The sequence below is a fragment of the Pituophis catenifer genome, unplaced genomic scaffold (genome assembly GCF_029215685.1).
Source record: "Pituophis catenifer annectens isolate HBS135680 unplaced genomic scaffold, rPitCat1.0.hap2 SCAF_4, whole genome shotgun sequence".
NCBI classification, from domain to species: Eukaryota; Metazoa; Chordata; class Lepidosauria; order Squamata; family Colubridae; genus Pituophis; species Pituophis catenifer.
In genome coordinates this window covers 54,529,739-54,542,964 of record NW_027256884.1, presented here as the reverse complement: position 1 = coordinate 54,542,964, position 13,226 = coordinate 54,529,739, and the positions used below count along the sequence as shown (strand labels likewise).

Here is a 13,226-nt window from a genome sequence, read left to right as displayed (position 1 = left end):
ATTAGTTCTTCTCTTACCACACATAAGATTACACACAATACTTAGTTCCTTAATTCCAATACTTAAATACTTAATTCCAGAGACTTCAGGACGCCACCTGGTCCCCCAGGGGGTTGATCAAACCCCACTCTTCCACCCCTTTAAGAGTAGGCACCTCTAAACAGAGAGACTTTAACTCTCTGATTTATACTTACCTGTTTTCTTTTCCTCTTTCTTTCTTTCTTTCTTTCTTTCTTTCTTTCTTTCTTTCTTATGTATTTATGTTGAGTCTCTGTTGTCTGATTAACCTTCAAGGATTCTTGACTGGCCTGTCTTCGTCAGCGGGTTTACGGCACCTCCTCACTGAATCTCCATGGACTTCAAAGGAGTCCTAATGGCCGGCCAGTGGATTTTCCTTGGGGAGGCATTGATTCCCACTGAGGCAGGCTGTCTGGTAGAACAAAAGTTCTCTGCCTTGTAGTCCCATCTTCAGGGTGCCATAAATGTGGTGGATTTAATAAGACAAACACAACTTTTGGGTTAATCAGAGACAAATTTATATATTGCGCAATAGGTTCAAGGCTCTGTACATGAAGCGTTGAACAAAGACAGAAATTAGGTACAATGGTTTTATACCCTTCTAGACAAAGGATTCTGTTAACTCAGCAATTCATATGGTCATATACATTTATCATTTTTAATTGACATTTCCTAATTACAGAGTTTCTTTGCAAACAGTTATAATTCTTTTTGTAGATTACTGAAGCATAGATTCAAATCATCTTTTGATGATGGACAACTTTTAACTCATGTGGATCCCCTTGACCTAACCAACCTTTAAGCTGTATGTCATTAGAATGTTCCTTTCTTCTGACAACTTAGAGGCCTCCTAGAGGAACCAAAAGGATTTTGGCTGAGTTTGTACTTTTTCCAACCGGATGCATTGCTTTTTAGAATAGAGTGAATAGAAAGTTATCCAGTGGTCATCTATCAGAGCCCGCTTCATTACATTACTGGGGTCACACTTTTTGAAGATAGGGATGACCATGGCCAGTGACCATAGGTTAGGCAAGGAGCTGATTCTGAAAGATATTTTATAGATTATGCTTAGAGGTTCTGCTATGGCAGTGGAAAGCTTTATTAAGAAGTAGGCACATAATCCATCATGGCCAATAGATAGAGATGGTTTTAGGCTGCATAGTGCCTTTTCAATGTTATCTACTGTAAAATCGATATGTAGTAGATTGTTGTAATTAGTTGTGGTACGACTAGGAAATGTGGGGCATGAGCCATTGCTGTTTACAAAGACTGAACCGTTGAACATGTTGAACATGTTGAAGAGGTTGGCCTTAATGGTTTCATTATTACAGTCTTTCCCATTAGGCCCTTTTAGGGGTGGGATGGATCTCGAGTCTTTAAGTTTGTTGTTTACAAAATTATAGAAAGCACAGTTCCAAAGTGTATGTCATACATTCTGTTCATTTCACTTCAATCTTTTGTTGATTTGCCCAATGGCAATCAATGTTCTTCTCTCTGACCATTGTCCTCCTTCCTCTGATTCGTCTTCTTGGTTCCATATTTTCCAATTTATCATGGGTCTAGCTGAGGCTCTATTCTTCCAGGTTGTTTTCTTTGTTCATTTCTCCTGTCTATTATTTTGATTATCACTAGTGCCAGTGAAATACAATTTGTTGTATTTCAAATTTCAGGGAAATTGAAGGAAAAGTTAAATGAAGTTTCTTTGATCCAACTTATAACAAGGATCATCTAAATCAGAGCAAGCTGGATACCTAGAACTGATCTGATTGGTACTGGCAATGTCCTGAATTTGCTGTATTGGTTCTGTGTAGTTTAAAAAGTATCCCTTCATCTTTTGACTGCTTTATTGCCTCTAATTACTAAGCAGAAAACTCAACTTGAATTTATTTTCTTAAATTACTGTTCTGTGGTGGTAAGTTATTGATTTGAAGTAAAAGAGAGAAGGCAAAATCACTTCTTTCTCATCTGAATGTCAAAGCTGAAGAACAGTCAAATACTGAATTAATTGCTGACTCACAACAGAATACCAAAAATAAAAGGGGGGAAGTTTTGTGGGGCTCTCTATTTCTTTAAAATCTGTTTCTTATGATTTGCAGTCTTTTAGAAAGACTGAATTTGTGCAGATAAAAAGCAGAATGAATGTGTCCAACTTTTTGGAAATAAAGCAAAGACATGATTCTTCTGATTTTAAAATGGTATAATTAAAACTTTAGTTATGATTCATATGAAAAAATAATTCAGCTTGAATTTAAAAAGTAGTTTGAAAGTAAATATATTCAACATGAAGTAACCAATTTACAGGGTACTTCAAGAGTATTCAAATGCTCAGGTATTTTTTGTATTCTAGAATAATTTGGATTAAATTTTGAAATGAGTAGATATAGCATTATTAATAAGATTTTATATAATTAAAATATTTTTGTACTTTATTCGCAACAGTATTTGTTTTTGAGAGGCAAGTATGTTTATTATGCAACTGCTTTTAGTTAGACTTATGTTAAATTGATAATATTTAAGAAATAATTTTATAATACATTTTTATACCTCCTGTCTAGAAAATTCACTTCTTCGATATATGAGTAATGAGAAAATAGCACAAGAAGATTACATGTTCCAAAGGAACAGCAAAAAGGACACAGGGAAAAAATCTAAAAAGAAAGACAAGAATAATAGTCCTAGTCATTATTCTCTATTACCTAGTTTACAAATGGAATCATTAAGGCAAGACAATATGAGCACACCTGGGCCTGAAACAACTTTGTACCATGTAAGTAAAATGATAAAATACTTCATTCTTTGTTGATACTGTTGTTGAATATCTAAAATATCTAAATATGACTACATGTATTTGTTAACACCTTATATCAATGATGGCGGGTGCCAAAAGCACGTACGTGCATGCCCACACCCATAATTCAATGCCCCCCTCACCCCAGCCCCCTGCACATGCATGCACGACACCCCTGCACTCCCCCGCACATGCACGCACGACACTCTCTCATCCCGTTTTGGGCCTAGCAGGCCTCCCTGAAGCCTCTGGAGGCTGGAAACAGCCCATTTCCGGACTTCTGGTAGCCCCGTTTTTCACCCTCTCCATGCTTCAGAGGCTTTCCTGGAGCCTGGGGAGGGCAAAAACGGCCTTCCCTGCCTCCCCGGAGGCACTCCAGAAGCCGGAAACAACCCGTTTCCCAACTTCTGGTGGGCCCGGTAGGCCAGTTTTTTCCCTCCCTAGGCTCCAGAGGCTTTCTTGGAGCTGGGGAGGGTGAAAATGGCCTCCCCCATGCCCCGGAGGCCCTATGGAGGCCAAAAACGTCCTCCCAGAGCCTTCGCGTGAGCCCTGTACTTACCTGGCATCCAAAATGGGCCACTTGGAGACTCCTGGGAGGGGAGGGGTGGCATGGGCAGGGCCAGCCGAAAATCAGCTGGTCAGTGCATGCTGGAGCTTAGCTAGGGCAACAGCTCACGTGCCCGCAGAATTGTATCTATGTGCCATCTGTGGCACACATGCCATAGCTTCGCCATCACGGCCTTATATGTTCTTATGTTTTAAATATTATTTCCAACCTTATTTATTTATTTATTTATTTATTTATTTATTTATTTATTTATTTTATAAAATTTTTATTTTTAAAACAAAAACATAAAACACATCTTTTCAAAATGAAGCTTTTGATCTGGTCACATATTAAGGCAAATCATTAACAAATCTTATTTTTCAATTAACACAACTAAATATTTTAAAACAAGTATTTCCCTCAAATCTATCTATATAACTATGATATATAGTTATATAGTTATAACCATTATCCCCAAAAACCTGTTACTTAAATCTTAAATCCTAACCAGTTATCAATTCATTTTTCTCTTTCATTTGCTTAGATGGATATTTTAACAATATAAATCATGCAATTGTATTAAGCAAATTAAACATTCATTAATTATTTAATTATTATTAAACCTAACTTATGCATTTTATCTTAACTATCACTCTCAACATACACCTCCTCATTTTAGTTATCCCACCACTTTTTATTATCTTTGATGTTAAACCAATCATTTCTATTTCTTGACTGTTAATCACAGCATAACTCTTTGTTTTGGCTATTGAATATAGCATATTTTTATTTTTTGGCCATTACACGGCATCTTCAGGTTTGTTTGGCTGTTAAACACAGCATCTCTCAGATTTGTTTGGCTGTTGAACACATCATTACTATTTTTGTTTTTTGGCTGTTACATGGCATATTAAGTTTCGTTTTGGCTGATATCCAGCATGACCATTTGTTGGCTGTTCAATACAGCATATTATAACGTTTTGGCTGTTAAATACAGCATGTTCATAGTTGGTTTAACAATCTCTACTTAAATCTTTCTTTGTTGTTTCCCTCCATCTATGCATTGCTTTTTATTTAATCATATTTTCCTTTATCCTTTTTCATAGCATTCATAACATTTTAACCTTCAGACATGGTTCTTGCTTAAAACATATTTTTAAATATATTTTTAAATTCCTTGTAACATTTTCAATTAATCATATTTACCCTTATTCTTTACCTTAACATTTTACCATTAAAACATAGTTATTGCATTAAACATATCTTACATGAATTAATTAGTTTCATTTAACATTCTTAATTTCTATAAAAGCCTCCCTTTAATTTATTGCAATCATCTTTACTTTATTTTATTTTTAATCACATTATCTTCATTTCCTCATCTGCAAACATAAATTTCCTTCCATTTTCCAAGTTTTTAATTTTATTCTCCATTAGTCCAATTAAATCTCTTTTCATATTTTTATTCCGGATATAATGTATCAAATCTCTTTGTTTTAAGGCTGCGCTTAATCCTTCTTCTATTCCTGCACCAACATTCATTATTTATTCAACTTTAGGAGTTCCATTGTAGATTCCTTTTCTTTTCACCAAATTCCAGCTGCTTGCAGTCAGGAAAGCAAAATCCTCCTCCACAGTTCAACAATTTTTATTTCTGTAGAGCTAAAAGTTCTCATAACAAAAGGAGGTTATAAAGTTCCTCTTTACACCAGATGGTGTCTCTCTATAATTCACGTTTCCTATTAGTCATGCAAGACTCCATTTTATTTCTTATTATTTAACCATCCACTTTATTTTCTTCTTTTAGTTAAAAAAAGTATCAAATCTTCTTTTCTTTTTTTTCCCTTGGTCCAATTCAAATTTTTAAAGTGTTTAGTCCTTTTACCATATCTCTAAATTAAGTCTCTTAGTTCTGTTCCAAAATTAGTTGTTTCTCGGGTCTTTGTTCTTTAAAGTTACAGTTTAAGAAATTTCCAAAGCCCCTTTGTTACTTAGCTGCTGTTTTAGGCTAGGGGTCTTCTAGTTACTAATATAACTCCAAACGTTGTTACGAGCCTGGGCTGTTGTCACTCACCCGGCTTCAAAAGGCTCTGTTTTACTTCGCTTTCCTTCAGCACTTTTCTTGACTGGTTGTCACAGCTTCATGGCAGCCGCCATGGCTGCCGCCCCCCGCCGCCAACTCAGAGGGTTCCCTCTGATCTCTGAGGAACTTGCCTGTTCCTCTTGGTCTTCCGAGGTGCCCCTCTTCTTCCCCTGTCCCTGCAGGACAGGTTCGGTCCACAGACCCATCAGCAGTGGTTCAGCAGCCGGGGTTTTCATGGAACTCATCAGAGCCTGCTATTTCCCCGACTGTCTCGCCGCAATGTCAACCAGAAGTCCAACCTTATTTTTTATTATTATTATGATTCATCGCACATTCTGTTAGATGTTTAGATTGGATGTGGCATTTTTATCCACCTATTAAATCCTTCTCAAGGACCTGACATGTTATTGAATGATGGTGTTAAAGGTATTGTCTCAGGATGTAAACTGCTCCAAATAAAGCTGCTTTTTGTAATTGATGCTGATTTTGTCAATGCTAATGGTGTTCACCCACTGCACTCAAGGCGCCTATCACTATTGATAATATTTTTGTTTTATTTTGCCACAGTGTTATTACTGTTATTCCTTCAAATAAGTGTTGAGTTGTAAAAAGTGCCTGCAGGTCAATTCAGTTTTCTTGGCAAGGTTTTTTTAGAAGTGAAATTGTTTTTGTCTCTTTCCTATGCCTGACAAATTGATGGGCTCAGAATCACCCAGCCAGTTTTTCACACTTAAGGCAGAAGTAGAATTCACAGTCTCCAGTTTTTTAACCTGATGCCTTAACCATTACACCAACTGGCTGTTTGGATTATTATTAAATATTATTATTTTAATATTAAATGAAATAGGAAAGTCTGTCTTTTCAGTGGTTTAATTTGTAATGCACTGTTCTTACTATTTTTTGTGAAGGTAGGAAGCTGGGGAGTAGTATTACATGTGTACAGGTAGTCGTCAACAGTTCTTTTAGTGACCATTCAAAATTACAATGGCACTGAAAAAAGTGACTTATAATTTTTCACACCATTGCAGCATCCCTCTGGTCATGTGATCAAAATTCAGTTGCTTGGCAACTGGTTCATATTTATGATGGCTACAGTGACCTGGTTTATGTGATCACCTTTTGCGACCTTCTGACAAGCAAAGTCAATTATTCACTTAACAACTTGCCAACAACTGTGGGAAGAAAAGTTGTAAAATGGGGCAAAACTCATGTAACAAACCTTTCATTTAATAACATAAATTTTGGACTCAATTGTTGTCATAACTCAAGGAAATTTTTTAACAAACATATATAATGGAGCTAAAGCTATTGGTTTGCATCAGCGATGCTATTCAGCCGGTTTTATACAGTTCGGACGAACCGGTAGTGGCCGCTGCGGGAGACTCCACCCACCCACCTGGATATCATCACATCTTGTTTTTGATGCTCTGCACATGTGCAGAAGTTCCTGTGTGTGCGCATGCTCCCATTTGCAAACCAGTAGCGAAGGTAAGTGAATACCACCCCTGGTTTGCATGAAGAAAAATGTCAAAGATTAAATAAGTGGCTCCCAGAAACCTGGTCACCTGGTATTCAGCTTAAATCTGGCAATTAAATTCATATAAAACTTTTTGATTTCAAGAATTACTAACATTTTTTTTAATTTTGAATGACCATTAAAAAAAACATTAAAAACATTAAACCATGAGTCTTTGTTAGAATGAGGGAAAGACAAGCTTTTTGCAGTGCATAGCCAGTATAGTATAATGTATTGATTTATACATGTAAAATAAAAAACCAAACCTATAAATGAATGAATGAAAATATTAATATTCATCCAGATAGACCGACACAGACACAAAAAATATATAGATATCAGTGGTGAAATCTAAACTTTTTTACTACTGGTTCTGTGGGCTTGGTGGGCATGCTGTGGCTTGGTGGACGTGGCTTGGTGGGTGTGACAGGGGAAGGATACAGCAAAATTTCCATTCCCACCCCACTCAGGGGAAGGATACTGCAAAATCCCCATTCCCTCCCCACTCATGGGGGAAGGATATTGCAAAATCTCCATTCCCACCCCACTCTGGGACCAGCCAGAGATAGTATTTGCTGGTTGTCCAAACTACTCAAAATCAATCTCTCTCTCTCTCTCTCTCTCTCTCTCTCTCTCTCTCTCTCTCTCTCTCTCTCTCTCTCTCTCTCTCTCTGTGTGTGTATATATATATATATGGTAGTTTTATGGTGCATTTATCTTCTAATAGAAAACATTTCTGTTGCATTCTCTAAAACATGCAGACTGTTGCTGAATATACAAAGAAAGGCGATATAATGGAGTTGCACATGCATATCCACCTTTTAAGATATAGATTTTGAATTTGAATATTGGTCAATGGAAGTCCCTGGCTGAACTTTTTTGTGTTTGGAAACTAGTCATTCTTGGGAATTAGAACTTGCGAAACAGATATTCAAGTAATAAATAGGACTACAGACTACACTAGGAAGTTTTTTTTTTAAAAAAAACATATTAAAGAAAGTAATGATGAATCACTTTGGTTTTATTGTCAAACAAATTACTTAGATATGTTTTTGAAGTCACAAAGAGTTGAGTTCTACACCAAGATTTAACTTTAAATTGTTAGAAAGTTTACAGATGTTGTATTTATGTATCTTCATATTCTTTGTATAAACTAAAAATAATCAGTTTGTGCAGTATACAATAATTTTTAAACGTGAATTATCTTTAAATAAATTGAATTTTGCTTTAGAATATTAAGCTTATGAAAATAGAAACTGATATATCTGTCATATAAGTGCAATTTATATACAAACATTGTAAAGATATATAAATCAATCAATTTTTATTATGGTTACAGTAAAAGCATTAATAATAACAATAGTAAAATAATAAATAAAAAACAGACAAAATAATATATTATGATTAGTGGTGGCTTATCAGTGGATAGTTAGAGCCTGCCTAATTTTGCATACAGTATAACAAAATTTGGCCACATTCAAAGAAACTACTTTCGGTATTTTATTAGGTGAGATGTTATAAAGCGGGTCCATGTGTCCTTATAGAAGACACAGTATAGTAGGACATGAGCTGTAGTGTCAACAACCCCTTGTCCACAGGACATAATCTCAGCTCATATGGGGTTGTTGTTAGTGGTGGGTTTCAAAAACTTTTACTACCGGTTCTGTGGGTGTGGCTTGGTGGGCGTAGCATGGCTTGGTGGGCGTGGCTTGATGGGCGTGACAGGGGAACGGTACTGTAAAAATCTCCATTCCCACCCCATTCCAGGGGAAGGTTACTGCAAAGTCTCCATTTCCTCCCGATCAGCTGGGACTTGGAAGGCAGAGAATAGATGGGGGGCAGGGCCAGACAGAGGTGGTATTTACCGGTTCTCCAAACTACTCAAAATTTCCACTACCGGTTCTCCAGAACTGGTCAGAACCTGCTGAAACCCACCTCTGGTTGTTGTTTTATTTGCGACAGCCCTCCAAAATTATACAAAAATCTAAGTGTCAACCCAGAAGCCATTTTGGAGCATCTTCAGGACTGCCACAAGCAAGGCTGTTTGGAGCTGTGGGAATGGGAGGGGGGAATAGAGATAGCTGGGGATTTGTAGCCAAAATAAAATTTTCTCCTGGGAACCAAGGATGTTCTCACCAGGTGCTGGGGAGTCATGGACTGAAACCAACTGGAGTTGGGACTATGACCTAGTGTCATGGCTCCGTCCTCCGAGCCTATCTTATTGGAGGAAGAAGGCTCCGAACATGAAGGAGAGGAGATGGCCAGGCCTCCCTCTCCAGGACCCTCCTCTCTGGCAATGCCTCAGGTGTCTCCTGAAGGAGAAGAGATTGGCCAGGAGCCAGGTGTTTCCGAGCCATCTGATAGTGACGAAGAAACATTGTGGTTGGACCCACGCCAGTGTCGGAGAGATAAGCGTGCGCAGCAGAAAAGAAGGCGTGCCAGAGATTAAGCTGAGTCACTGGACCACACCCCACAGGCTATAAAAGGGAGTGTGGTGGCCATTCGGACTCTGTGACGGACAAAGCTAAATCTCTGGCGAGTCACTTTGCACCTTTGGACACAACGCCTATTTGCTGTGGAGTTAATTACAAACTGGGCTATTCAAACTGTGTGTATTTTTGTCTGTGTTATCGGAGTAAAAAGTTCTTTGCAGGCAGCTACGGAGTTGCTGCCAAGTTCCTTATCACTGACGTTGAGTGTTTGAAGAGTTTATTTAACCCTCAGCTGGCTGGTTGGGTGCGTGTGTGGGATGGGGACAGAACACCTGGTTGGATCATGTGATGGATGTGAACTGTGGGAAAGAACTTTGATTTTTAATTTGGGTGGGGAAAACCTCGGGACCTTCAGAGTCAGGTTTTCACCAGATGTGTCAATATGACATGCCTAATAAATTTGGACTGAGGAGCACCTTGGCCTTGGAGTTTTGATTGCATTGGGTCTGTTACTTGGAACCCTGACACTAGGTTTGTTTTCATGTCATGGCTTGAATCAGCAATTAAACACAAAGACTCCTTTAAAAATATAAAATTTCTTGGAAAGTTGGTATTTACTGTAACAAATTGTAACAGAGTTATTAATTAGAATTTATGGGAATAGAAGTATAGAATAAATTATCATGCCTTAATTTATTAGATGTAAATCCAACTGATGAAATTGTTCAGAAGAGGCAAGAAGAGTTAAACAGCTGGAGGTATCATAGAACCTAATTGTAACATTTTGATGCAATTGTATCAAGCCTTTGCAGTGCAGAGGAGGAATGAAGAATAGTAATTTCCCCAGGCTGATTAATAGAGAGCATGAAAGTACTGAGGAATCATATAATATTTACTTATTTATACATAGCACTGTATGGTATCTGATTTTCCAGAGAAATATGATATTAAATATATGCTTGGGTAGCATAATATTTTTTCAGGAAAATCAAATGCCATATAGTCTTACTTAAAAATAAATACAGATTTAACTGAATTAGAATTAAAGGTCTGTAATGAAAGGTATTGATTTTCTTTACAGTTATAGTTCATTTATACTTCTTTCCAGTTTCATAGTGATCGGCCCCTTGGCTAATATATCTGGAATGCCAGGTACAAATTTCTAATTTCTTCTACAGACAGATTTTTTTTCCTGTTCCAAATGTTTTAGTATAGTATGACCAAATCATAATTTGTTTAAATTAGACTTGACAGAAGTGGTTGTTCCAAGTTCTTCCTTAAAATATTTAAAAAAATATTACTGTTGAAATGAATTAAATGAAACAATGAATGATTTTTTATACAATAATTCTGTCTCTTTTTCAGCCACATTTATATCACACTTATCCAGAATGTGCACATAAATAATTCTAGAAGTTAAATTTAATTAGTTCATAAACTTTTCATTTCCTTTTCTATTTGCATGAAACTTGAAATGTAAACTTTACAATAGTCAAAAACCAGCATAGTACAATATAAAACAGGTTTTTTTAATCTTTACTGATGGAGAGGGAGAAACATACAAAACCAGATGAGGTTCAAGGATACAATATCTCATTAAGACCCTGTTATTCTCCCATCCTCTAAAATATGGTTGATATAGAATTTTTTTCCTCCCCTCTAAAGGTTTGATAATTATATTACAGGACTGTGATTAGATTGGCATATATTAACCAAACCACATGTATGTTTTTCTCCCAGACATTTCAACAATCCTCTCTTCAGCATAAGTCTAAAAAGAAAAACAAAGGTAAATATGTGAAATATTTCTTGTAGATCTGGTGGCAAATAAAATGATATTGTAAGTTATATAAAAACTTTTTAAAATAAGTATACAGGAAGTCATGATTTTTATTCAATAAATCTAATTTTCAGTCTGTTTCTATAAAAACAGCCTTTTCACTGGTTTTATTTTTGATCTATAGGTTTTCAGAGCACATGTGATTTAAAAGATATGTAAGCTTTACATAATTATAAAAAGCCACATGTTTAAATATTTTTGCTATCAGAGAAATATGTTGTTCCTCAGACATAACTGTATTGTATGTATTTTATATGTATTTTATGCACACTAGTTGAAGTTTCCATTTCTCCGTTCCTTAGTAGCTCAGATGCATCAGCATGTACCCTTTAGGGTTTATATTTTGTAGATGGCATAACTTTGTATATGTGCATGTTAATTCATTTTCCATTTTAAATATATTTATATAAATGTTGAAACAATTTTTTTTTCCAGGTCTAGCACCTAGTAAGAGTAAGCGACGGATTTCTTGTAAAGATCTAGGTCGTGGAGATTGTGAAGGCTGGCTGTGGAAAAAGAAAGATGCTAAAAGTTATTTTTCACAAAAATGGAAAAAATACTGGTTTGTTCTAAAGGAAACCTCCCTGTACTGGTATATCAATGAGGAGGTAAGAAATAGATGTGGCTATTTCTCTTTTACCAAAACTAACAAATATATAAACATCGAAGATACAATATATACTTATCTAGAATTTTCTTTTATTTTAAATATTTTTACAACTAAGAAGTACTCCAAAAATCAGCACTTATTTCTTCAGCAGTAAAAACTCTTATAGCATAAAAAAGTAAATGGAGCACAGATTGTGTACAGTTCCTCCCATGCATATATTAAAATTAATATTTAATCATAATGAATTAAAGTAAATGAAACCTTTGTCTTTGCTTTAAAGAAAAACAGCATGCATGTATCTTAGGAGAAACTGGAAAATACTGTAGTCATTATTTGAAAGACATGCATTTTCAAGATTTATTTATTTTCTTTTTTCTTTTTTTTATTTTTATTTGATTTATATGCTGCCCTTCTCCGGAGACTCAGGGCGGCTTACAGTGTGTTAAGCAATAGCCTTCATACTTTTGTATATTTATACAAAAGTCAGCTTATTGCCCCCACAAACTGGGTCCTCAATTTACCTACCTTAGAAAGGATGGAAGGCTAAGTCAACCTTGAGCCTGGCGAGATTCTATCTTACTTTAATTGCAGACAGCTGGTGTTAAATTACAGTGCTTCTGTCTGTTGACCTAAACCAGGCTCTGACTGTTCTGATTTAAACAAGTTTTATTAAATTTTTCTTTTACATGCATATTTTATGAATAGAGTAGTGACCGGGTCACATCTTATTCAACTTATAACATAATTATATATTAATTTTTATAATCTATTCCAATCTTCTTTTTTGTTTTTTCCAAATACAATTTACATATTTCAATTTCTGCCATAATATTCTTTTTCCTTACTTTTTATCTTATCTTAATCTCTTCTTAATACATAATGTATAAACGATATCATCAACCACCCTTCAAATCCTAATTTCTTAGTATTACTTCAATTAATTATCTTATTTCTCCATTTATAAATTATATTTCCCAAAATCCCCATAACTGTTTTAGCTATAAACAATGTACTTCATCTTATTCAATTTTTACATTGACTTTTACTTCATTGACCTTCCACATCTTATCATAATCTCTTCTAAGTATGTAATAAGCAATATCACTATCCACCCTTAATTCCTAATTCCTTATTGTAGCATCAATTAATTATTTTATTTCATCATTTACAACATAATATTTCAAAGTCCCCATCACACTGTTTTTTACATTTCAATTTTATGATTTCAGTTATTTTCATAATTGAACCAAATTACAACTTCATATTTCATCTGCTGTTCATTTTACAATACACAATATACATCATCATACTTACTTTTTATATTCACAATTACTAATGTTAACACAGTTCCCTTAGATCTACTAATGTATACCTTATTTCCCTTCCTCCTTT

General features: G+C 35.5%; 1 protein-coding gene across 1 annotated transcript in view; it reads left to right on the top strand.

Moving 5' to 3' along the window:
* CNKSR2 (connector enhancer of kinase suppressor of Ras 2) overlaps positions 1-13,226 on the top strand; it is a 418,082-nt gene that overhangs the window by 280,313 nt on the left and 124,543 nt on the right. The window contains exons 13-15 of the mRNA XM_070944037.1: positions 2,574-2,785; positions 11,125-11,173; positions 11,660-11,832. Of these exons, the coding sequence (XP_070800138.1) occupies positions 2,574-2,785; positions 11,125-11,173; positions 11,660-11,832 (434 nt within the window). The remainder of the gene's footprint in view (positions 1-2,573; positions 2,786-11,124; positions 11,174-11,659; positions 11,833-13,226) is intronic.